The 26,291-nt window shown below is 49.4% G+C and overlaps 1 protein-coding gene across 1 annotated transcript; it reads left to right on the top strand.

The window, feature by feature from the left end:
* Positions 1-1,199: 1,199 nt before the first annotated feature.
* Positions 1,200-4,370, top strand: LOC148222533 (E3 ubiquitin-protein ligase PHF7-like). Its single transcript, XM_088171781.1, has 10 exons — positions 1,200-1,242; positions 1,569-1,660; positions 1,746-1,847; positions 2,130-2,254; positions 2,331-2,493; positions 2,580-2,690; positions 2,906-3,015; positions 3,168-3,286; positions 3,445-3,812; positions 3,951-4,370. The coding sequence occupies exons 1-10, from the start codon at positions 1,200-1,202 to the stop codon at positions 4,368-4,370; spliced, it is 1,653 nt and encodes a 550-aa protein (XP_088027907.1).
* The last annotated feature ends 21,921 nt before the right edge of the window (positions 4,371-26,291 follow it).

Raw genomic sequence — 26,291 nt, 5'->3', positions numbered from 1 at the left:
GTGTGTGCAGCCAGTGAAAGGAATAAAAGGAAAACAATGTAGCTCTGTTGCAGAACTATTAAAAACCCAAGAAAGTCTAATCTGTGACTCTAATGCACAGAGCAAAAAGTAGAATTTTCTGCTCCTGTCAATGTGGATATAAAACAGAATGAGAAAGGAGCTGTTGCTGAACTGGCAGACGCAGAGTCTCAGAAAGAACAAGGAGATTCAGTGTGCCTGCCAAAGTCCCAGATAAGCAAAGAGCAGGGAGAGACACCTTGCCAGCAAAAGTTATATCCTTCTCTCGCTCTGTCTGCTCCTCTGAGTAGTCCAGAATCAATACCCCTTCCTGATGAGGATGATGATGCGAAAGTTTATAAGATGACTTTTCTCAAGAGATTAATACCAATTTTTTCATTTAATATGAAGTGCCAAAGTTGTTCGTTCATAGGATGACAGGAAAACTGAGGTTGGGAGGCAGCAGTGGTGGTCTCCAGCTTTATCTCCCGTTCCCAACGGTGATCAGCATCGGCATCAATTCAGGTTCATGGGAGATTACTCCAGGCAGGTCTTGAGGAAAACGTCAGATCACCTAGAGCCGGATTTGAAATTTTTCCAGTGCAAGAGACTCCACACAAGCTCTCTGGGCAACTGACTGCCAGCGGCAAGAGCAGAGATTTCCCTTGGCCGGGACCGGAGCCCTGGAGCGGCAGTGCTTGAACAGCTCTTGCTGCAGGACTCCCTGCCCTGGTTCCCTTCTGACCAAAAGCCCGCAGCCATCTCGGAACCTGGGCTCCCAAGGGGGCTGAATTAAGTGGTTGCCAGGGAGCTGAGGCCACGCCTGCCCCGATTGTGGGTGCACGATTGTGATGGCAGCGTGGCCATTGTGACCTGCGCGACCAAGGGCACAAAAGGCAACGCTGGGCTCAGGCCGTGTGTCAGTGCGACCTGACGGCGGGAGGAGAAGGCAGAGCAGGGACGCGGCTGCCCAAGGACCCGAGGGATCCAGAGGAGACAGCAGCGTTCCTCAAGGCCACAACGGGAGGAGGAGGCGGACAGGAGCAGGGCTCACGCAGGGCTGACCAGGGAGTCGTGCCCTCGTGGCTCTGGGCCTGTTCTGCAAACTCCCCACACTCTTCTTTCTCCCCCACAGAGAGAGGACAATCACCTGGAGAGGACTGAGGCGTTCCGGCACAGGGGCTCAACTGCTGACCAGAACCATGTCTGAAAGGACGCAGGAGAGCCCTGATGCCAGGGAGCCAGGTGAGGGTACAGCAACCCTCCCACAGCCTGGCCCAGGGGCTCTTGGGGCTGCCAGCGTGGGGCCCAGAGCAGAGGCGGGGGGAGGCAGGAGCTGCTCAGCCATGGGAGCCTCTCAGGCTGGGAGCCTCCTTCCTCCCCAGGCGGGGCCCAGCTGGGCCAGGGCGCAGCTCTTGGGGCAGCCGTGCCCACCGTGGCCCCTGCTCTGCAAGGCCTGCTGCCCTGCCCATCAGGCAGGCGGGGCCAGAGCGGCCCTTGGGGCCCATGCTGCAGGCTAAGAGCCCTGCAGAGGTGCTCATGGCCCGTGCCGTTGGCTCTGTCCCCTGCAGCATGCATGCTGTGCCACCGCACACAGGCTGACCCGGACATCTGCGGCCACAAACTGGAGAAGTTCGGGCTCTGTGCCCACGTGTTCTGCCTGGTGAGACGCTCTGGGATCTGTCTCCAGCACTGCAATGGGCGGTCCCTGCCACTCTCTTCTTATCTGCTCATTCCCTTTTCTGCAGTATTTTGCCACTCTAATTCTTCACCAAGGAAATAAACGTGTTGGACTCATGGGCTTTCTCCCTCGAGATATCCAACTTGCAGTCAGGCGGGCGGCAAAGGAGGTGAGAGCCTGGCAAAAGAGCAGGGAGATCTGTGCCAGGCGAGGTTTGTCTGAGCTTAACCCAGACACCAGGAGAGAAAGGCCGGCCCTTCCAGCCAGCTGTGGGACAAAGCACCTGGCTCCCAGCAGCTGCGCGCAGGCTCTGGCACAGGAGCCTCCTGCAGCAGGCAGCCCTGTGGGCTGAGACCCAGCAGCTGCCCCATCCTGCGCCCTGCCCGCAGCCGTGGGGCTGCCTGGGGAGGCCCCGAGGCTGCCGCTGGTGAGGCTGCTTGGCTCTTTCCAGCACTGCTGTGTCTGTGGCCAGAGCGGGGCCACCATCTTGTGCTGCGAGGAAAACTGCGGCAGATGGTTCCACCTGCCCTGTGCCAAGGAGGGCGGCTGTGTCAATCTGTACATTACTCCACACAGGTACGTCCTCCTCACTTCTGGCCACCCGTGGCGAGGGATCCAGCATTTCTCATTTTGCCCGTCCCTTTGCCCTCAGCTCCTACTGCTCTGAGCACCGTCCAGAGCCGGACGTGCAGGCCACTCCAGAGCCAGGCACCGAATGCCTCATCTGCATGGAGCCTGTGGAGGACGGAATGTCCTATGGAACACTGGTGTGCCCAGCGTGCACAAGGGCCTGGTTCCACAGGGACTGCATCCAGGTAGGAGCCGTGGCCTCAGCCCCGGGGCACAGCAGGTGCTCAGCAGCACCAGGGCCTCGCTCACACTGCTTCTGTTTGCCCTGCAGGGACAGGCCATGCGCGCTGGCCTTTTATCCTTCCAGTGCCCCCTGTGCAGAGACCGCCAGCAATTCCTTCTCCAAATGTTCATCACGGGGATCCGAATTCCTTTCAGGTTTGTGTCCTTCTCCCTGGCCCACAAGACAGGAGGCCGCAAGTGCAGTGCTGCGCCAGGCCCTGCCCCAGCACTCCTGGCCCTGGCCAGACCCACGAGTCTGGGCTTCAGCTTTACAGAGGACTTGGAAAAGCACTGGAGGAAGGGCAGGGACACCCTGTACCTCCAAGAGGGCAGGGCAGTAGCAACTCATCAGCTTCTCATTTCTCCTTCAGACAGCCAACATGGGAGGACAACGACGCCTTTGCGGATCTAGGAGAGAGGCACAGCCAGTGCAATGCCCGGGAATGCCTTTACCCAGGAGGCAGGGAAGAGGCAGAGGAAGAGGGGTAAGTTGGGAAGCTCCACGTGGGGCTCTGCAGAGAATCAGCGGATTGTCTTGGCTAGGGCTCTACGCGGAAAGAACCAGAAGAGCTTGGCTGGACAATCCTGTGCTGTGGGCATTTTGTCATCAGAGCCATGTGCCCGTTTGCTTCCCCAGGCCCTGGGAACTGCTCCTCTGCTCCTCCTGTGCTGCTGAGGGCACCCACAGGCGCTGCTCTGGCCTGACAAACTGCATAGAAAGCTGGGAGTGTGACAGCTGTGCTGGTCTCGGCACAGGTATGAGGAAAAGCACCCGGGTGTTCCTGGGGTGGGGGGAGGTGGTGCCCAGGCTGGGATTGGCAGAGCCTGTCTGCTCCTGGAGAGCTGGGGGTGCAGCTCTGGCCTGGCCTGCCTTGGGCCTGGGGGGCTTCTGACATTCCTGCGTGCCCTTACAGCCTCCAGGGATGAGCCGGAGCTGAATGGCCCCGGCCTGAGCAGTCAGTCAGGACTGGAGCCTTCTCATGGCTCCCCAGAAGCAGGGGCCATCAGCCCCGGCTCCCACAGCCCAGTGCCATCGGGTCTGGCTCCTCAATCTCCAGAGACCAGCACGTGCAGGAGCTGCCAGTGTGCAGCAGCGCAGCAGTCGCTGCCACCTTCCTCCCCAGACACCAGCAGCCCAAGAACATCCGGGCCAACATACAGCAGCTCCACAGGCCCTGAGGACAGGGTCCATTCCGGACGTGCTGGGCCTGACCGCAGGCGGAACCGCTCTCGCCAGCAAGGTCAGGCCCCAAATCGACCCGTCCGCTCAAGGAGCCGCCGTGCCAGGAGCAGCACGACAAAGCCAAGGGCTGAGAGGCCCAGGCAAAGAGGGACATCATCACGGGAATTGCCCGGACGCAGCCGCTCCCGCCTGCCACGTCGGGCCCAGAGTCCGCCTGTCCGGTCCAGGAGTCGCCAGGACAGGAGGACCAGGAGAGCACCAAGGGCCCAGAGGCCCAGGCGAACAGTGACACCATCAGGGTCGCCAGGGACGTCACCCAGACGCAGCCGCTCCCGCCTGCCACGTCCAGCCCAGAGTCCGCCTGTCCGGTCCAGGAGTTGGCGTGACAGGAGCCCCAGGACAACATCGAGGGCCCAGAGGCCCAGGCGAATAGTGACACCATCAGGGATGTCCCCCAGACGCAGCCGCTCCCGCCTGCCACGTCAGGCCTCGAGTCGACCCGTCCGGTCCAGCAGTCACCAGGACAGGAGCAGGAGAAGAGCAGCAAGGGCTGACAGGCCCAGGCGCAGGGGGACACCGTCGGGGACGTCTCGCAGGAGCAACCGCTCCCGCCAGCGACGTCGGGCCTCAACTTGGACCACAAACAGCAGCATGTAGTGTCATCTCTTCTTTCTAGTCTGTCTGTTCGCTGCCGTAAGTGAAGGTGAGAACGGTCAATTCAGGCATTTGAGATTTGCAGGGCTCTGAGAAAACCCTGTTGGTGCTCGACATTTCTATTGGCGGGAAAGAAGTCTGTGCTAAGTACCTTGATTTCTATGTTCCCATGTATTAAGTGACAAGCCACTGAAGGATGGGGCTAATTATAAAGGACGCTGGTTCTTGCCTTTAGACTCCAACCTCAGATGTTTCCCCTCTGCTTTCCCTTGAAAGTGAACAACTCCTTAATTGACTTGGATGTGCTTAGAGAGACATGAAGAGCAAGGGCGCTCTTAGGGAAACTGTCTTTGGGAAGGACGTGTGCTGTGTTGCTATCCTTGGCCAATCTCATTTCAGTAAAGCCAAAAGGAAGAAGAAAGGAGAGAGTGAGACAGTGCCTTAAGTTTCTGAAGAAATCGATGATGATATTGCTGCTGATTTAAAAGACTTGCTTGGACCTTCAAAGAACTAACCGGACAAGACTGTGGAAATAGCCTGGGACAAAGAGGATGCGCAGGACTCTGCCCCAGATGACCATTTGGGACCTTTGCCTGTGAGCAGCCTGGCTCAGGAGTCGAGTGCTTTCCTGTTTTCCTTCTTTGGAGACACCGAGGAGTTGGGCGCCAAAGAAGGTAACAGCAGAACCCTTCTAACAGTGCCATTTCTAAGAAAGAGCTTCTGGCAGGCACTGTAGAGCAATGTGGTGTAAAGAAGGACAGCATCCAGGGGATTTTCAGCAGCAGAAGGCAGTAATTAGGCAGAAACCTTTTGATCCTCAATTCTACTTGCCACGGCTGTGGTAGATGAATGAGAAGTAACTCATGCTTGCATCTCAGGAATTTTGAAAGGCACGCTTTGAGAAGGTTTTGGGTTTTTTTCTGAGTGGTGGGAAAGCTTGTTGTCATCCCCTACATTTCTCAAACAGGGAAAAAGGTGACACACCAGCCATATCAAGTTTCATAGAACCCAACAAGATTTTAAAGAAAAGGTGTGTTAATGTGTAGGGAGGAGCAAAATCCTGGAGTTGACCCCAAGATCCATGAGCATTCTATTTGTTACTGAATTCTATGCTTGGACCTTGAGAAAACGGAAACAGAATGACACATGACCATTGGGGTGTCCTAACCTGAGATGAAATGAGACCCTTATGAAATGAAGATGAAAGCATATTGAATCCAGTCACAGTCATGTAAGATAGAAACAAAAAAAATGTGAAGATTTCCAAAATATTAGAAATCCCAATGCAGCCACCCAGAGCAACAAGCCCCCCACACTCCTGCTGAATTCAGGAGGTATACAAGCCCCCCACACTCCTGCTGAATTCAGGAGGTATTCAGTGTCTTCTGAATGCAATGTGAAATGTTAAAGAATACATAAGGGAACCGTAGAACAAAGTGTAAAATACTGGAGCAGAGATACAGCTCAGAGAATGTGGGAGGAGAAGATTGTGTCCTTCCTAAATCTGTCTTCTCCAGCGGAAGTATTTCACTAGAAAGGAGGAAGTTTTCCTGGCAAGTAGAGAGCTAACCTGCTTTGGGCTTTTTTTTCCTTTTTTTTTTTTTTTTTTTTTGGTGCTGTTATTGCAGAGCCTTACCTACTTGGAACAATAAAACCAGGAAAAGGCACATGGCAAGAGGATGGACATTTCCAAGAGAGCCGTTTTGAGGCTGATGAAGAGCCTGAGACGTCAGGAATTGAAAAGGACCAAGAAATGCAAGTTCCATTTGTATCTGTAGTCTACTTGCCTGTAGTAGTTGGATGCTGTGGGAATACTACCAGCAGCACTCAGGGAATGGGAAAGTGACATTGCACACCTCTGAGCAATGAAAGTCATCTTGGAAAACCATCCGTGCTGCACAGGGTGAAACCTCCCAGCAGCCCACTTGGTGTGAAGTGCAACACGGAAAGAGAGAAGTTGAGCACGAGAAATGAACTGTGTCGTTTTGGTTTGACCAAGCTCAAAGTGATTTTTTGCCAAAAGGCAAAGGCACGGTCTGTTTTCGTTTAAAAAGAGTGGTTTTTTAATAGAAGACTCTATTTGGTTCCTATGGGATCAAGCTTTTCAATGTACACCATTTCTCTGAAGCACTACAGCTCTAACTCGTGCTCATGGAATTTGACAGCACCTTTTAGGATGCTACAATCCCTTTGTACTTGTCTAGGTTACTTTCTTTACCATATGAGAAAATTTTCGTTTTCTTCCCTTCCATAGGTGATAAACGCCTAGGAATTACAATAGAACTTTTTCACCATCTTTTGTAATTTTGTTTCCTTTTAAACTCTTACTGGAATTCAGCGAGGAGGAGGAAAAATGCTGCCTGATTAGGAATGTTTTGGAGTCCAGATTTGCCATCCTTCCTTGTGGTCGAAGTTGCAGTAGAATCCTGTGAGAAAGTCCTGGTAAAATAAAGGCTGAGCAGCTTTCTGGCTTTCTTTTTTTCAGGTAATTGCCTAATAGATAGCTGGACTTCGAGAGATTACAAAAAACTAGTCACTTGACACGTTACCTAGACATTTTGGATCCTTTCAGGTATGTATGACATCTCTACCTTTTTCCTGTCTTTCTGGTGTTACCATTAGGAACGCTGAGTGTTCTTGTCAGCCACATAGGTCCGTGTGGTTTTCGTGCTTATAAATGTGGGGTTTTCTCTTCTGAATCCAGTGAGTTTTGTATTTAAAAACAAAGAAAACAACAACAAAAGGAAACATACGCAGTCCCAAAAACTTCCACAGGCCACCAAAACAATTGCTTGACACATTGTGTGGAATATCATCTTAAGACAGGCTGAAATTATGTTCTTGAGACTTATTAGATACCTCTGACGAAATGCGTTGCTGTGTTCATACAGTTACTGCCCTGCACTCTTCCAGTCTATCTGCTCTAGAGAGGGAATTAAAATGGAGATCTCATTCCTCAGCAGGCATCAGTTGTGGGGGAAGATGTGGGATCCTGGTGCTGAGCTTTTAATGAAAGACATGATATTCCACCGCAATTTAAATTTCAGCAGGTTCAGGAGAACTGCTGCTGCCTTTCATGTTTCTCAGGACACCAGGCTGCAGTACAGAACATTGCTGTTGGAGCCAATGCGTGGTGGGGAGCAAGAGATTAGGAAGGATGTGAAGAAAATATCGGACTTTATTGCTGTGTTGTTTGTACATGTTTGCTGGAAGCAGCAGCATAATCAGAAGTGTTTAACCTTATTCCTCTGTTCTTTGCTTTCTGCAGAGGGCCCAAAGTTATTTTGTAGATCAGTAGAGCTTAGTGAAGAATATAGCGTTGGCAAGACAGATGTAGATTATTGCTTGAGGTGAGTATGTAAGGTCAGTTCCCAGGTAACTGTGGCTGAAAGCTGAGCATGGGGAGGGAGCACGGCTATGAAAGTGCATGCAAAATGAATTCAGGTCCGTGAGACGAGCCTGAAACTTTGTAATTACGAGGGAATGTAAGGTTTTTAGTCTATTAGTTTGCATAACATCGTGTTGTGATGTCCAGTCAGGTAAACCATTAAATCTCTGTATGTTACAGGAGCAGCTACTTAACTATATGTAAAGGAAGTGTTTAAGCAAGACAGTGAATTTAGAGACTTGTCTTAGTAGTGGATTCAGAAACTCCTCCTAAGAAGATGTTAGATTTTTATTATTTACCAGAATGCTGAAGGAAGCATAAGGATGCCAAAAGGAAAGCGAAAGCATACTAATAAACACTTAAGTGATTAGAAGCTTGTCACGTGTGTTCCTTGAAGAAGATGTCAAAGTTAGTTTTCAAATCCATCCAAGGATCTAAGAGGGAAACATGGCGGCAAGCCCAGGAGAGGCAGTGTTTCCGAGCTGGGGCTGATGGCCTCGGGTTCTGGGCAGCCACGGGAAGGCTCCAGCCCTGACTGTGCAGCCAGGCTGGGGCCATTGAGCTCTGGCTCCTGCCTGGGGGCTGTCAGGGGAATCAGGAATGTCAAGGGCCCCCCCAGGCCAGGCCGGAGCAGTGCCCCCAGCCCTCCAGGAGCGCACGGGCTGTGCCAAGGCCGACCGGGACGCTGCCATGGCCCAGGGGCACGCGGCTGCTTTGCGTGCTGGCCGCGCCCAGAGCAGCAGAGCTGTCACCCTCCCAGCTGGTTCTGGTCACTGCCAGGCCCGAGGAGCACCCGTGGGTGCCCTGGGCAGGGCAGGAGCAGCACAGGAGCAGTTGCCAGGGCCTGGGGGAGCACAGGGGTCAGCCTCTGTGCGGTGACACAGCATGCATGCTGCAGGGGACAGAGCCAACGGCACGGGCCACGAGCACCTCTGCAGGGCTCTTAGCCTGCATCATGGGCCCCAAGGGCCGCTGAGGCCGCGCCTGCCTGATGGGCAGGGCAGCAGGCCTTGCAGAGCAGGGGCCACGGTGGGCACGGCTGCCCCAAGAGCTGCGCCCTGGCCCAGCTGGGCCCCGCCTGGGGAGGAAGGAGGCTCCCAGCCTGAGAGGCTCCCATGGCTGAGCAGCTCCTGCCTGCCCCTCCCTCTGCTCTGGGCCCCACGCTGGCAGCCCCAAGAGCCCCTGGGCCAGGCTGTGGGAGGGCTGCTTTGCCCTCACCTGGGTCTATGAGACAGTGAAATGTGAAACTTCTCCTAAGAATTACACTGCTTATATTTAGATTAAATTTTCTCTGTTTTCTTTAATGTCAAATTAAGTATAAGTTTGCCAAAAGGAACGAGAAAGTGTTTCTGAATGGGAAGATTTTCCTTGTGTCAATTCAAGGTTGCTACCCTGATTTGGGGATTTTGTGTGTATCCTCTGAATGTGAGTTGCTTCTTTGCAGGACTTTCAATAATTAGATCGTGTAGTGAAGAGAACATTTTCCTGTGTCCTGCTGTCTAGTGCTGAACAGGCTTGGGAAGGAGCAGTGTCTATGTGTCACGAGAGCAACACTGGAGCAGTTCCCACGTCCTGGACTTGCAAACGGGTTCCTGGAGCTGAGGACAAAGTGTCCACAGCTCGGGATTGTCTGGCCAAGCTCTTCTGGCTCCTTCTGCTTCAAGCCCTTGCTGAGACACGGGTTCCCTGCAGAGCCCCGGCTGCAGCTCCCCAGCTTACCCCTCTTCCTCTGCCTCCTCCCTGCCTCCTGGCTAAAGGCACTCCCTGGCATTGCACCAGCTGTGCCTCCCTCCTACTTCAGTGAAGGCATTGTTTTCCACCGAAGGTGACTCTCCCATGGAGACAGGAAAATGGATGAACTCCTGCTGCCCCAGCTTCAGGCAGGTGCAGTGTGTCCCTTCTTGTCAGGCCTAGCCCTGTTCCCCAGGGATACCACTGACTGTTCTAGAAGTCAATGATCTGAACTTCCAGGAGCATGTTTGCAATGATAGGAATGAGAAAAGTCTACAAGAACTGTTTATGCATCTCTTCTTGATTGTTTTCCAATGTATTTGCCAGTAGGAAAGCATGGAGCAAACTGGCAAATTTCCTTTAATGTGGGAAGAGCATCTTGCTGCTGCATTTGACTTGTGAGTGGAGGATTGTTGCAAGCTCTCCAGTCAGACATGCATAGAAAACCCCGATTGAATTCTCTGGGTTTCCACTGAGTCAGAAGAAGATGAGCGACTTACACCTGAAGAAAGAAAATTGGTTAAATCTTTTCTTACTCCAATAGAGAAGTTAAAAGATCAAGTTGGACATTTAACACTTCAAATGGAAAGTTACAATGAAGGGCACAAACAAAATATAACTGCCTGCCCTGAACAGCCTAGTCATCCTACACAAGCTCAAGAATTACAGCAGATGCTACAACCAGAGCTGTCAGCACCTTCAATGCAAATCCTTCCACCTCCATATCCAGGTGCAATCCCTGGACCAGCAGGTGCTGAAGAAGTTCTACAAAAATATCATCAGGAAAGCGATGGTCAGGAATAGCTCGTGATGCAATCATTGAAGGAGACTGGTAAGCAGCTGGAGCTTTAGCTTGTCCAGTTCTGTTTGATCAACAAGGTCCTACATATGAACAACACTTTTGAAAATTTTACAACAAATCAAACTGTAACAGAACATGGAATTAAATCTGAAGCTGCCAGAACTATGCTGGACTGGATTTTTACTGATGATGTGAATTCACCTCATGATTGTCACCTGGGAAAAGGAATGGACCAGATTGGTAGTCATGGAGGCTAGTAGACCTCAGGATCCAAATGACATTCTAAATGGACTAAATCCAGATATGCTCACTGGATCAGGGGTTTATAGTAACCCGACTGTTCAACTTAATTATCCATTGAGCATGCATCATTTGTCTGCACAATTAGCCAGACAGGCTTTTAATGCCATTCCAGATTCTCAACCATGTACTCCTTTTCCAGCTGTTCAACAAGGAATAACAGAACCTTATACTAATTTTATTGATTGCTTATGGACTACTTTAAACAATCAAAATGATTTAACTGATGAGGCAAGACAAAAAATGTTCAAGTTCTTGGTATTTGAAAATGCTAATTCCAAAACAAGACCTTTGCTGATTACTTTGGGTAAAGATGCTGATGTGGCAGAAATGATTGATATGGCTACTAGAGCATCTCAGTCCCAGCAAGGACAAGTTGTTGCCAATGCTGTAGCAGAAGCTGTTAAACCAGCTACAAATTTACTTGCTGCTGCAGTAAGTAAAATTAGCCAAAAACAAAAGTCAGGAACTTCAAACACAGCTGTGTGTTACCCATGTGGGGCAAAGGGACATTTTAAAAAGATGTGCCAAGTGTCAGTGTGGTGTGATCGATGTCAAAAGGACAATCATTCTGCAGCTACCTGTCGGTTTACAAAAAACGGATTACAAAGCGTGAAGAGCCACTGAGCAGGAAGACAAAAAGTTGGCCCAACACTATCCAACAACTTGATCCACCAGCAACCACAGGGAGCTTAGGAATCGATTTGGCAACAGCAGTAGATGTTACTCTTATTAATCAATCTGTGTATCAGATTCCAACAGGTGTCACTGGACCAACATATGCCTCAATAGTGTGCTTGGTGCATTATTAATTGGAAGATCTTCTGCTGGACTCGCAGGACTCATCATCCTCCCAGGTGTAATTAATGCTGACTACACTGGAGAGATTCAAGTGTGTGCCTACACTTTGGCCCCACCACTTACTATTTCCAAGGGAACCAGAATTGCTCAATTAATTCTATAGTCTAAAATTCCTACAGAAAAGGACATTTTCCAAACCACACCACAGAGAGAAATTAAAAACTTTGGATCCACTGGAAACACACTAGTAAATCTAGTACAACAAATGAAAATGAGACCAATAGTGAAAGTAATCCTGCAATCTGGCACAGTTCAAAAAGAAGTCACTGTTATGTTGGATACATTAGCAAAGAATGCTGGCACAAAAATTGGCCTCTTCAACAAGCTGTGGATGCAGTACAAGGTGTAGGAGGTAATTCTATACCATATGGAAGTGTCCATGCCATACAAGTGAAATATCCTGAAGGACAAACAGCCACATTGCGTCCATATGTTATGTCTTTACCTGAAAATTTAGGAGGACTAATTGGTCAGGATGTATTAAGCCAGCTTGGAGCAACTCTCATGCTGCCTGCAGCTGCTCCATCACATTTTTAGTTGTGGCCACTGCTGATCAGCCACCAACCCCAAAAATACAATGGAAAACTAATGAACCAGTATGGGTTGAGCAGTGGGCCTTGTCACAAGAGTGGCTGGAAATGGCCCATGAATTAGTGCAAGAACAATTGGAAGCCAAATATATACAACATTCCATTAGTCCTTATATACTCCTATTTTTGTTATTCCTACAAAATCAGGCAAATGGAGACTGTTACGTGATCTCCGAAAGGTGAATGATCAAATGTGGCCCATGGGAGCATAACAACCAGGAATGCCCACTCCAACTATGTTACCACAGAATTGGTACCTTTTAATTATTGATCTCAAGGACTTTTTTTCACTATACCTTTGCAAAAAGAGGATACAGTGCAGTTTGCATTCACTTTGCCAGCAATAAATAAAGTCCTTCACAAAGATATGAATGGACTGTACTACCCCAAGGCATGAAAAATTCACCTACTATGTGTCAAATGTTTGTTCATTGGGCATTGGAACCTATTCGTCATGAATTTCCACAGACAATTATTTAACATTCCATGTATATTATCCCGCTGTGTCAGCAAGAACCATTTACTAATGATACTTTACAGTACATTGTTACTCAACTGTCTTCAAAAGGTTTGTTGATTGCACCAGAAAAGATACAAAGACAATTTCCATGGAAATATTTAGGTTGGGTATTAACCGCAGCTGCTGTCAGTGTACAAAAATTGCACCTTACAACTACTATTGCAACACTTCATGATACTCAAAAATTAACTGGATGTGTACAGTGGGTTAGAACTGTTGCAGAGATCCGCAATGATGTGATAGCCCCTGTCATGAGTCTGCTTAAAGGCATGGATCCAAATACTCCAATTTCTCTTTCTCCTGGACAATGTGACTGCCTTGACCAGCTGAGTCAGCATCTAGTGTCATCTGCAGCGGATCGTCGATTGTCAGATGTGCCATTAGGTATTTTTATTTGCAACCCTGCTGATGCTCCATTTGTTATCTTATATCAGTGGCCTGCTTGGCAAAAAGAAAAAGAGGGAGATGGGGAAGACTATCCCATAGGACACTATCCTACAGAAGATTCCACAGGAGATTGTGCCAAACAGAAGCAACCATGGGAAAAATTGTGTGTTCAGAAAAATCAACAGAAAAGTAAGGAGCAACAAAATCAGATAACAATTTTGGAATGGGTGTTTCCACCACATACACCACCCATGAGTATTTGGCAAAGAACAGAGGTAATAGCACATCTCATTAGGAAAGCACGGGAATGAGTGCTTGACATCACTGGTACAGAAGCAGGACATATCAGTCTGCCAATAAAAACTGAACTGTTTGAGTGGATGTTGAGACAGAGCCTTTACAAATAGCTCTCTTGAATTATGCAGGTTATGTACATAACAGACAACCATCTGATGCACTATTACAAGTAATAGCAAAACAGCAATGGTTACAGCACCCAAAGGTAAAGACATGATCTATAGAAGGTATTACGGTATACACAGATGCAGGAAGAAAAACAAAAAAGGCAGCATGTACCTGGAAAGAAAAATCAGGTTGGAAAGCACATCTTGAATGGACAAGAGAGCACTCATTACAAACATTGGAGCTTGCAGCAGTCACATGGGCACTGACGAGATGGAGAAAAGAAAATATTAATATAGTATCTGACTCTTTGTATGTTGTGGGAGTAGTACTACAAATAGAAGATGCTTTAATCAAACCACCCAAAAATGATAGAGTGTATCAGTTGTTTCTGCAAGTAAAGAGTGCAATTGCTGATCAATGTGAAAAATGTTGTATAATACACATTCACAGTCATAAAACAAATTTAGGGCTTGGAGAAGGAAATGCAAGAGCAGATGCTTTAGTCAGCTCAGCTATCAATATTCCACAGGATTCATTTACAGCAGCAAGAGAAAGTCATGCACTTTTCCATCAAGCCACAAAAGCGTTAAAGAGACAATTTAACATCACTATTATGGATGCTCAAGGCATGGTGAGGACATGCCCACAATGTAGTCAACATGGAGCAAGTTTAGGATTGGGAGTTAATCCATGTGGTTTACAAGCGTGTGAACTATGGCAAATGGATGTTACACATGTTTCTGAATTTGGAAGGTTTAAATATGTACATGTAGTTATAGATACTTTTTAAAAAATGATATGGGCTACAGCTCAGACAGGAGATCGAGCAGTGCATGTCATTAGACACTTGACAGCATACTTTGCAGTCATGGGGGTACCCAAAGAACTGAAAACAGATAATGTTCCTGCCTATAAAGGAGAAAAAGTAGCTCAATTCTTGCAACAATGGGGAATTAAACACATAACAGGTGTACCTCATTCAACCACAGGGCAAGGAATTATAGAAAGGGCTCATAGAACTTTAAAAGAATATCTCACTACACAGAAATCGCCCTAATGGCAAGATCCAAATACCAGATTATTATGGGTACTACTTACTTTAAATTTTCTTAGTTTAGTTGGGGACCTAGAACAGCCCCTGGTGTTGATTCACAATGGTTACACAAAGATGCAAGCAAGCCCTGAAGTCAGTCTAATGTATAAAACCCCAAAAACAGGATTGTGGGAAGGTCCTGCACCATTGTTGTTTAATGGTAGAGGTTATAGTTGTGTTTCTACAGATCCAGGACCATTATGGGTGCCTAGCCGATGGACCAAGCCTGCTGTGAAAACTGCAGAGAAAACTGTGGAAAAGACTGTGAATATCAGTGACTCCAAAGAGCCATCTTCCAACTAAATAAAGAAAGAAGTCGCCAAAACAGCAGAAATTCCAGGTTTTACTTGTGTGGATCCGATAACAGTCACGGAGCTGATCTTCGAAGGATGCCCGGGTGGAACTTGGGAACTAAATCCTGTTATATTTAGAAATAGAAATCGTAGATGTAATCACTGTATTTTGCGTTTACCTGTTTGCTTACATTTGATTTGTGAGAATTGTGGAGTTGTATTTGGTAGATATAGCGATAGGGTAGTGATAGAGGGAAGCTTATGTGATAATTGCTATAGTTTAAACATTGATCAGTTTATGCTGGCTGCAGTTATAATGCATAACTGCCCCCCTGAGGAGGTACAGATCAGTACATAAGCTACGTTTGTGCAAACAAGCGTGGGCCTTGAAAAAAGCAATTCAACAAATTCAAGCAGCACATAAGACACAACTTGTGGGTATAGAATGCTTAAGATGTGAGCATCAATTTGCTCCATATTTGGATTAATTATCCCAATAATGGGATTGCTCACATCAGTGCAAAAGAGACAAAACATTTGGATTACTCTTGCAAATATAACTGGACAAAATTCTATGTGCTTGAGTCTTGCCACACCAGGGGATCCTTTTTGTACTTGTTTAATAGGAATCCCAGAATGGGAGCCTACATCCTTTCAAGGGTTGGTAGCCAGTCAAACAGTACTTAATTCTTCAATCATGATGCAAGAATGCAATGGAATCCTCGTTGGTCTTATGTTGGCTCAACTTGATGCATGTTGGCAAACAAAAATTATTCAAAGTCTGAACATCACCATATGAGATCCAGAAGAATTAGACGCATTGGGATCAACTAACACTTCAGGAGGTTGGTTCATATTTGAGCCATCTACAGTAGCTCTTCTCAACACAAATCGGAAATGGTAGGCCACAGTAAACCCAAATAGTGACTTTCCTCGTTGAAGTGAAATCAAACACTGAGTTTACTCATTAATTAATTGTACAGGAAAGCCACCAAAGAAATTACCTAAAGGAACTTTTCTGATTTGTGGAGACACAGGGCATGGAATGGGATTCCAGCTAGTCGTCATGGTGGTCCTTGTTATATAGGGAAGCTTACTCTATTCCATCCAAATTTGCACCAATTGATGAACATAGCAAATCATGCTCACACTAATTATCGGAAAAGACATAGTGTTCATGAGCTAGACTTCACAAAAATAGGTCCTGTTGATTTTTGGGGTAGAGGAACAATATAGTTAACTTCTGTTTTTACTCCACAAGTAGCTGCTGCAAGAAGCTTAGCACTTCTAAAGCAACTTGCTTGTTGGGCTCGCTCAGAACTTAATATTACTTCTCAGATGCTGGAAGAACTTTCTGCTGATGTTGCTAGTGTTCATCAGGCTGTTTTACAAAATAGAGCAGCTATTGATTTTCTGCTATTAGCTCAAGGACATGGCTGTGAAGAATTTGAGGGAATGTGTTGTATGAATCTCTCTGATCACTCAGTGTCAGTTCACAAGAAGTTGAGACAATTGCAAGATGGTTTGCATAATATAAAAAAGGATGATGATCCAATTGGAAAATGGTTAGCTGGACTAGGCATAACAGGATGGCTTAGATTTCTGATCACAGAAAGTGCAAGAATTTTAGTCATAGTAGTCATAGGCTTGATCATAATGATCTGTGTGTTATCCTGTATTCGTAAAGGTTTGGAACGCTTTACAGCTAAGGCTTGGTTTGTGCAAAAAGAAAAAGGGGGAATTGTAGAGGAAAATATGGCAGAAAAGTGACATAACATCTTCCCTGAGGCTCTTCTGCACAACCCTGTATATGGCTGGGAAAATGGTGAGACTGAGCTATCCCTGAGTAGGCTGTATGAGAAAGTACAGGAAAGTCACAACAGTGAGCGGATGAGAAAGCACCATAAAGTAACAACAGTAAGTGGATGGGAAAGCACTATAGAGTAACAATAAGCAGATGGGAAGGTACCTTAAAGTAGCCAATAATTAAGTAGACGTGCAGGGAAAGTATAGCAAAGTAGCAAATAGGTAGAGAGGACGTGACTAGACTAGGCTGCTAGGCCGCTTGTGCCAAGGGGTGGGGAAAATGCCGTAAAAGCGCGTGAAACCAATCAATAATTAACAAGTAACATGTGGACAGTGCCTAATAACCAATTGTATGCTTGCTAGATTGCTGTGATCACTGTAACAAACTCTATAAAATATGTATGCTTGCTTACAGTAAATGTTCTTAGTACTAAGTTCCATGTTGGGATTCACTCATACCTCTGTGAGGATCATGTGAATACTCAGATCGGATCTCTTGCTATCAGCACAAGATTTCTCCCAACAGTTTTGCCATAATATGGTAAAAAACACAATAGAGGATCTCCAGATTTTTTGCTCTAAAAGTCTCTTTCTGTGACTAAAGTTATTCTTTTATTTTCTATACTATTTTAAGAATTGTATATAAACAATAACTTTCAGTCAATGTTTTTAAAAATGAAAAATGTGTCGCACCCACACACAGAGGGGAAAAGAAGAGGTTCCTCACACCAGGTTACGTGAACAGGAAAAGAGTACTTTATTTACATGACTTGTCTATTTAAAGACATCTAACAATGAGCACGGGTTGGACAATGATAATAAGATCTCCTGACTTCACTCATTGCTTGTCCATCAGATGGTCAGATGCTCTCTTCCTCACACTGAGGAATGTAAACTATTCTTGTTTACCAGAGAGAGCATAGGAACTGTCAAACAAATGTATAAACATCAAAGCATCACAAGGCAGAGAAATTCATGGCAACACTAAGTGATCTTGGAATCTTCACTTCTATGCAGGAGTGCTTGGTACATTCAGGTTCTGCAGTGATAGGTGTTGTCCTAAATCTAGAAGTACATTTAGAGAAGTTATAGCAAGAAAAGGCAATATGAAGCCCTTACAGAATACATATGCATGCCACATCTTTTCTTCAGCACATACTTCCCTGGGAACAATGTTAAGCTAACAAGGTGATAAGTGTGGGTCATTATGCTCCACAGATCATATGGTACTTAGAATTGATATCTTGAGATGCCTAGGGTTGGTATTTAGCAGTGGTCACAAGAAAATCTTATCAAAAGCTGAAACTGAATGGATTCCTGGATACTTTCTTTCCCATGTGATTATTCCTGCTCCTACATGAGCACTGCCTCATTTGAATGTGGCAAATAGAAGGATAGGTAAAAAGTTAGAAAATTAATTTAGCCCAACCCATTTTGCAGATTTTCTTGAAGCATGACTCAAGAGCAGGGGAGCAGCAGAGACCTATTTAGTAAAAACTCCAGTGCTAAATTCTATGGTATTTTAAAGAACCATTGCATAAATGTAATTCATTTTTTGTTTCTAAAATGTTCACCATTACCCTGATAATATGCACTCTTTATTCCTCATTGGAATGGGAGATAAAATGTCCTTTTTTCCAGAATTTGTTTTTCTAAGGGTTCTTAAAACTTGTGAATCTAATTGAACAGTCTTTAAGCAATACCTGTCCTTTTAACAGATTTATTTTTCAGTTATTAGAAAGTGTCTCTTGTAAGAGTCGTTTAGACATCTGAACTTCAAAAGATTTATTATATGAGCAGATACAAGGTATGTCATGAGTCATGGAGAAAGCTGTGAGGGGAAGGGGGGAGTCCCAAAGATATGGTTAAAAAGTGCTGGATGTTAAAGAGATAGATTCAAGGCTGGCAGATGACTGGGGTCCGTCATGAGGCACACGGGAGGGGGATGGAGTTTTCCAGTAAGACATGCAGGGTTTGGGTTCTTTGTCAGTGGTGCATGTGGCTGGGGCTCCTCATGAGGTTCTTAGGGGATTTGGGGTCCCTTGTATGGCATACAGGTGACTGGAGAGCTCTGTAAGGCTGGCAGGGGGATTGAGTTCCTCATGATTTACGTGGAGGTTTAGTGGCTGCCGGCAAGGCCCAGAAAGCAGCTGAGTCCTTCCAAAGATGGTCAGGGGCTGGATTCATTTGCGTGGCACACACAGATATTTTGGGCTCTCTGCTAAGGTGTGACGGGATCCCTCATGAGGCACAAAGGCATATTTATGGTCTGTGCCAAGCTGTGCAGGGATCCCTCATGATGTGTGCAGTGGGGTTCAACTAGACGTGGGTTTTTTTGGCTTCTCAGCGCAGCAAAGGACACTGTCGCTCGAGGTTGTGCTGACTCCAGAGAAGAAGCCCAAAGGTGCTAGTGGACTCAAGCCTGTCACTGACAGGAGGGGGCCACCTTCAGTCCTGCCCCGACACCAGGGCCAGTACCTCTGGGGACAGAGGCTGCTGTTCTGGGTGTTGGCAGCAGAGAAACAAGCTGGTAAGGCAGCTGTGACAGGGACAATGGTCTCTGGTTTGGGGATGGCCGGTGGCAGGTACAGGTGTCCCCAGCTGATGGCTTTTGGTCTCGTTGTGGAAAGCGAGTATTGGTTTTTGAGTAGATTTTAAAAATGTTTAATAAAAGACAGTAAGAGACAATAAAGGAAAAGATCACAACAGCCAGGTCCTTGGAATTCTGCCAAGAGCACAACTTAGAAAACACTTCGTTAAATGCATCAGCTTGTTACATATTCATAGACCTTCCATGCATTATTCCAAATCACCACCCCAACCTGTAAATTAACATTTTTACTTTTGAAGTTTTTTTCTTTATTATTCCATCTTGACAGTGAAATTCCTGATGGTGTAGATCCCCTCCACAGACTTCTCGTGTTTGTGGTGGTCATCCTTGTCTTCATGCCGCTAGGATAATCCAAAAATGTGAAGAATGTTCGGATTATTTTTTTACCATTCTCTGAGTTAGTTGCATGAACAATGGCTTTTTACTTCACCATGTTATTAGTCCAAGAAAAAAATATATTTATCACACTACTATTTCTAAGTTTTCTTAAGAGCTGAACTAAAAGAAGCTACATTCATTTAGCAAAGTTTTCCAACATTATATATATAGAGCATTCCTTCTAATATTTGCAAATGCCAGTAATATAATGTATAATTTTAACATTGTGAAGCTGCAGAGGCGCTCCTGTGGAGAGAGGAGTGTCTGAGGCCCCAGCTGCCGCTGGCACACAGGGACCCTCCTGCACAGCAGGGCCCAGAGCTGGCAAGGCTCCCCAGCACGGCTGCAGCTGCTGGCACACCTTGGCCCAGCTGGACAGCTGCCCCTCAAGGCCCCGGCCAGCAGGGGATGGCTCTGGGCAGGGTCCCCGGCCAGGAGCGGGCCCCAGAGCGCGTCTGCCTTCCAAGGGCAATCTGGCCCCGGCTCTTTCTCCTCCCCGCCTTGCTTTGCCTCTGCCCGCTGCTCCTGGGGCTGCTCTTGGCCCCGCAGCCTCAGTGGGAGCCAGCACTGGCTGCAGCCCCAGCGGGCTCCCCAGGACAAGGCCCAGCAATGAAGAGGCCAATGAAAGCACTGGGTAGCAGCAGAAGCCTCAGCAGAGTTATGTGGACAACCACTGACCATCCACAATTCCACAGCAGCTCACTGAGAATGGTTCCTGTTTACAAGCAGCCATCATATGAAGCTGTTTGAGGGGAAGAGCAACAAAACACTCACCGTTTTCTCTTCAAGCAGTATCAGCGTCTGATAAGGCAACACAGGAGGGCAATTGCCAAAACCATCAGGGTGGTCAGTACCCCTAGCACATAGAATTGTCCTGGACCCAAGCCCTTTCCAAAGCCCGTCTGGGTATCGGGAAGACATGCTGAGGTGTCGGCTGCATCTGTGAGCGCAATGGGGAGCGTGAGCCCGGGCTCTGCTCCACTGCTGAGATGGCAGCTCACTGGACATGGCCAGGATGTTCTCTGTTTCCCCCAGAGCTGGGGCCTGCAGGCACCTTGGCACCCCTTGGCACAGGCTGTGTCACCAAACAAAGCCCAGAGGGCCGGGAGGAGAGCCCGGGGCCAGCGCAGCTGCTTGGGCAGTCGCTCCTTCCAGGGAGCCGGGCCCACCCCTCCCTGAGCAGCCAGTGCCAGCCCCGACCCTGCCTGCCCCGTGACAGCTCCCCCAGCCCAAGGGGACAGAGTCAGGGCCTGTCAGGACCCTGGGCAGCCCCTGCCCAGCCGGGAGCCAGGGCTGGCTGTGGCCATGGGCTCACAGCAGGGCTCCTGCTCGGGGCTGCTCCTGTGCCTTGGGCCTCTGGGCACTCAGGGCAGCTCCGGGAGCAGCTGCAGTGGGAGGGACCTTGGTGCACGAGTCCCATTTCCCAGGGGCTGGGAAGGAACGAGCTCCAGAGTCCTCAAAGCCGAGGCGCCTCCAGCTTTGGCTGCTGCCGGGCCGTGCAAGGGCAGGCTCTGGGGGAAGAGCTGCTGCCACACAGCCCTGCCCAGGGCTGAGCCTGGCACAGCAATTACCTCCTGTGCCTCTGCCCGTGCCTGGCATCGCCTTTCTTCTTGACGCAGAGGCTGCTGATGAGCGACTGCTTCCACTGGGAAATGCTGCCTTCCACAGAAGCTCTATGTTCATCTCTTACGGATAAAGGAATGGAAACAGTTGGATCAGATAGAACTGTTCCCCATTTGGGTGGTGGCATCATCAGGAGGCAATACTTGTCAAACACATGGAGAAGGATCAGGAAAAGGCCCAGGCTCTTCAGACTGTGACAAGGCTCTCTCTTGTCCAAATCACCACCTCTCCTGATCTACGCCAAGACCAGGAAATTGCAGGGGATCTCAGGGTGTGCATGGCCCGTGGGGCACTTTGGGCTCCCTGCCAGCTGATGCCAAAGGCCTTCCTGCAGACCCTGGGGAGAAGCTACAGCCAGGCCAGGCTGGGAAACAGCCCTGCAGGGTGTGAGAGCAGCAGTGGGGCAGCAAGGCTGTCATGGATCCCTTTCAGCTCTGGCAGGCAGGGCGTGTCCAGATGTGCAGAGAAAGCCCTTGGCTGCTGAGTCTCAGGACAAGGCTGAGGGAATTGCACCCACCACATCCTTTCTGCAGTTCCTTCAGGACTGGTTCCAGGATGTCATTTGATTCTAGAAATTTCTTCTCTCCTCCACTTTTGTTCTTCCCTCTTAGAGAACCTTAACAGAAAGTATTTCCATTTCAGATTAATCTATCCCACAAAAGCAGTGCTCTGCGTGTGGGGTCAGCAGTGAGACACAACTCACCTCTGTGATTGGACCTTGGCTTTTGTGCAGCTATCAGCACAGGAGCTGGAGAAATGCTCCCTGCAGACACACCTGTAACTCAACAGCCACAGAAGCTTCTGTCATCTCTGCTGTCTTGCACGGGCAGCCCTGAGCTGCAGGAGCAGTGAGGGGATTGCACAGGGCGAGGGCACACAAATGTATGGCTCTGTCCTGGCACCTGCAGTCATGCCCCCCTGGCCGAGCTTTGGGCTCTGAGCTGGCAGCTCCCCCCGGGGGAAAGGCCTTCACCTACCCTCGCCATCTCCCCGAGGCTCATCCAGGAATGTGGGTTGGGAAGCCAGATCACCTTCACCAACAGGTTCATCTGCAAAGAAATGCAGGACAGAGCAGCTCTCAGCACTGCAGGAGATCCTCAGGCTGCCTGGGGCTGGAAAAGGAGGTGTGCAAAGCACAGCCTCGGGGCACAGCCCTGGGCTCTTCTCTTCCCTCTCTGCTCTTCCCTGTGGCTGCACAGAATTCAGGAAAAGAGACAGCCGCATTGCACATGGGAAGAGGATGTACAGCTAAATGCTCCTTCCTCCCACTGACAAACGATCCTGTGGCATCTCCCAGGCTCCAGAAGGGAGGAGTGGAAGGTTTCCAGAAACCATCAACCATGAGGTGATCTTAAGAGAAATGGCACATGTGTGAGCTCTTGCCACACTGACACTGCTTATTCTATCCGGAAAAGGCCATTGAGAACTTGCCTCCAGCATTCTCCAAGAATTTCAAGCCATATTCCACCAGGCCTTCCAGGTAATCCATGTCACGATCCCAGTCTGGAAGGGAGCAGAGATCAGAAGCATTTCCATGGTGTGCTGGGATGCCCTTCTGCCTTAGGGAAATGGGCACTGCAAGGGGGTCGGGTAAGGGTGTGGGAGTCAGATGTGAATGGACATGGCCAACACTGGGTGTTCTCTCCCTCCCACAGAGGAAAGCCTCCCTAAAGCCCTATGCAAAACCATCCCCAAGGCTTCGTGGGAAGAAGGGAGCCCTGTCCTGGGAAAGGGGAGCCAGGCCACCGGCTCACCTGCTCCCTTCCCTCGCCATGGAGCTGCCTGGGCAGCCCTGGGAGGGAGGGCCACTGCCAGGAGGAGCAGGAGAAAGAGGTGCAGAGCAAGGGCCATGGTGCCTTGCCCTGTGCCAGTCCCGCAGCTCTTGCTGCCACCGCTGTCCCGACACCGCTGTCCCAATGTCAGCACCACTGCCGCCGCCGCCGCCGCCGCCGCCGCCGCTGCTGCCGCAACGGTTGTGCTCAAGGACTGACTGCTCGGTGGCTGTGGTGCTGTGCAACCACGGGGCTCTGGGACCTCTGTGACCTCAGAGCCTGCTGTGACCTCAGCCTGCTGCGACCCCAGAGCCCACTGTGACCTCATGGCCTTAGCTGTAGCCCCAGAGCGTACCCCCATCTGTACGAATGGGCTGCCCTGACTGTAAATGGTTTGCTTCATCAAAGGCCATTGCTTAGCAAAACCTTTTGTTTTGCCTGCTGACACTGCTGCTCAGGCTGTGTCCCTGGAGATGCTCCTGATGGCTCCCCTCTTTTCCAGGATATCTTTTTCAACAAGATCCATGCCCAGATATTCTACCGTAACAATCAGGATCACTTATTCTCAGATTATGCTGAGTACGAATGGACCCACAGTTGTCATCAAGTCCAGCTCCTGGCCCTGCACCAGAGCATCCTCAGGATACTCTCATGTGCTTGAGAGTATTGTCCAAATGCATCTTGACCTCTCTTGAACTTGGTGCTGCCTTGTGTTGCCTCTTTCAGTGCCCAGCTGTCCTCTGCATAAAACCCTTTTTCTAATATCCAACCTCAATCTCCCCTGACACAACCTCAGGCCATTCCCTATCACTGGGGACAAGAGAAAGGGATCAGTTCCTGCCTCTCCTCTTCCCATCATGAGGAAGTCGGAGATGCCTATGAGCTCTCCCATCAGTCTCCTCCAGGCAGAAGAGACAAAGAGTTCTCTGCTGCTCTTCACACAGCTTCCCCTTAGGCCCTTAGAGGCAATTTTCATACTGTTACACCTTCAGCAGGAAAGTCTGAAGATTTTCCCATGCCCTGTCTCATCCTTGGCTGCTTTGATTTTCATACATCAGGGTGCTGGCTGAATCTCTTCAAAGAACTTTCTTAGCACTGTATGTTTTACCCCACCTAGCAGGGGAAAAAAATAAAAAAAGTTCTTCAGTTCAGACTTCATTTTTAATGTGGTTGGCCACTCACATTTTGATCAATTAATTTTCCGTGGTACCTCTTCCCTTTTCCTTACTATCTATAAAAAGTACATCTGGACATGAAAATCACAGCTATTACTGAGATTCACCTCAAAGCCCAGAGGAGAATCTAGCACAAAATATTCTCCCTGTGTACTGCACAACAAGAAATATTCAGAGGAAAATAGAGTGGCAGCTGAGGCTTGTGGAACTCCCAGAATACTGAGCCTGCAGAGGAGGCAAACAGCCCTGGCAGTGGCTGAGGGGACTTCTCACAGACTCCTCTGAAAGTGTGTCACTTCAGGAGGGGAAGGCTTTTCAACCTTTGCCTTTCCTTCCTCCTTTGCTCGAATTTAAGGCTCCTCCTGAGAAAATACTGAGCTACAATCAATTCTCCATTCCTCAACAAAGCTACTCAGGTGCTCGATTTATCTTAAAGAGCAATACCAAAGGTGGTCAGAAATTTCCCATCAAAGCCTATTTGCAGAGAAACCCCACCATATGTGCGCAAATATTTATTAGAATCAGTTCACTCAAAATAAACCCAACCCTGTATTAAGCAGCGTTTTCAATGAATTTGAATTCTTTTTCCTCACGTATCAGCTGGACTGGTTTGCTTCTTTTCTGTCCTAGAGAGAATATTAGAACCATTTGCTCTTGACAGGACTCCTTGGATGGCCTCCAGCCCTGGCTCCTCACCACGCCTTGCCTGGGCTGTTAACGCAGCCTGTTCAGACCTCGGGCACGGCTGGTGCCACTGTCCCCTCTGGTGCCACGGTCCCCTCTGGTGCCACGGTCCCCTCTGGCTCCTGGCGTGTCCCTGCTGCTGGAGGAGCCCGGCTTGTGCCGCTGCCTGCGTTCAACAACGCCGGTCCTACTGCCCAGCCAAAGAGAGACCAAAATCACTGCTTTGGGCAGCTCGTTTGAACGAGTTGAACACTTACTCATCTCTAACCCAGACCTCTGTTAACACCCACATACCAACACCAGGAAGTCACCTCATCTACAGAGGTGAGGAAGCTTGAGCGAACACAAGGTCGGCATTCAAGCACATGGGGTTTTTAATTCAGTGGAAGCACTCACTCTTTCACAAGCTCTACTTGTCAAACTGGATTGTGCGATGCTAGTCGTGCTTGTGTTAGAGAGCAACCAAGGAGAAATTAGCAAAGAACTAAGAACCACACTTGGGGCTCAGGCTTGGCAGACAAAGAGAGCAGGGTGGCACCTGCCCGCTGTGCCCGAGTCCCTGCTCCTGCCGGACAAAGGCGGACGCGGGTCCGTGCGGGGCGAGCCGAGCGCTCCGTGCCGGGGCTCGGGATGCTCGGGCAGCGCCGCGGGCCGGACGGGCGCCATGGAGCCGCCTGAGGGCTGGGACCCCTCCGGGCGGCCGGCCCGGCGCACGCAGTGGCTGCTCAGCGCCCTCGCCCACCGCTACGGGCTGGAGCGCGGCGTGGAGAACGAGATGGTCGTGCTGGCCACCGGCCCGGCCCGATCCCTGCAGGAGCTCTTCCAGCAGCGGGACTGCGCCGGGCCGGGCCGGGCCGCATCCCCGGCGAGGAGTCCCGCACGCTGTGCCGGGCGCTGGGGCCGGAGGAGGCGGCGGAGCCCGAGGAGTGCGCGGGGCTGTGGGACGGGCTCTGGGCCGAGCTCACCTTCCGCCAGCTCCACGCGCGGCTCTGCGGCCACTTCAGCACCCGCGCGGGGCCGCGGCTGCCGCTGGGCCGGGAGGGCGAGCACATCGAGAGCCACATTCGCCCGCGCAGCCCCCGCCGAGCCCGAGCGGCGGCCGCCGGGGCCCTGCTCCCGAGAGCGCTGCCAGGAGATGGTGGCGCTGGAGCGGGCCGAGGAGCGCACGGCCGAGCTGCAGGAGGAGAAGGGCAGCCTGCGGCAGCTGCTGGAGGACGTGCGGGCCGCCTGGCAGAGCAGCGATGCGCGGTGCCCGGCGCTGCGGCTGAGTCCGGGCCGGCTTCTGCACCGCGCTCCCGGGGGCGGCTCGGGTGGCCCCGAGAGCTTCAGCAGAGATGCTGCTCTCGGAAAGTCAGTGTTTAGAACCACTCCACCTCCGGACTTAGACCGAAGTTGCTCGTTCATCCTCGGCATGAACTTTTTAGCAAAGTTTACTTAAAAGGGAGGCTTTTGGGAAAATTGTATGGCACCGGTGTGCCATTAAATATATTTGTGATGAGCGCTGT

This window comes from Sturnus vulgaris, chromosome 11, assembly GCF_052056855.1.
Source record: "Sturnus vulgaris isolate bStuVul1 chromosome 11, bStuVul1.hap1, whole genome shotgun sequence".
NCBI classification, from domain to species: domain Eukaryota; kingdom Metazoa; phylum Chordata; class Aves; order Passeriformes; family Sturnidae; genus Sturnus; species Sturnus vulgaris.
This window is presented reverse-complemented; position numbering and strand designations above follow the sequence as displayed.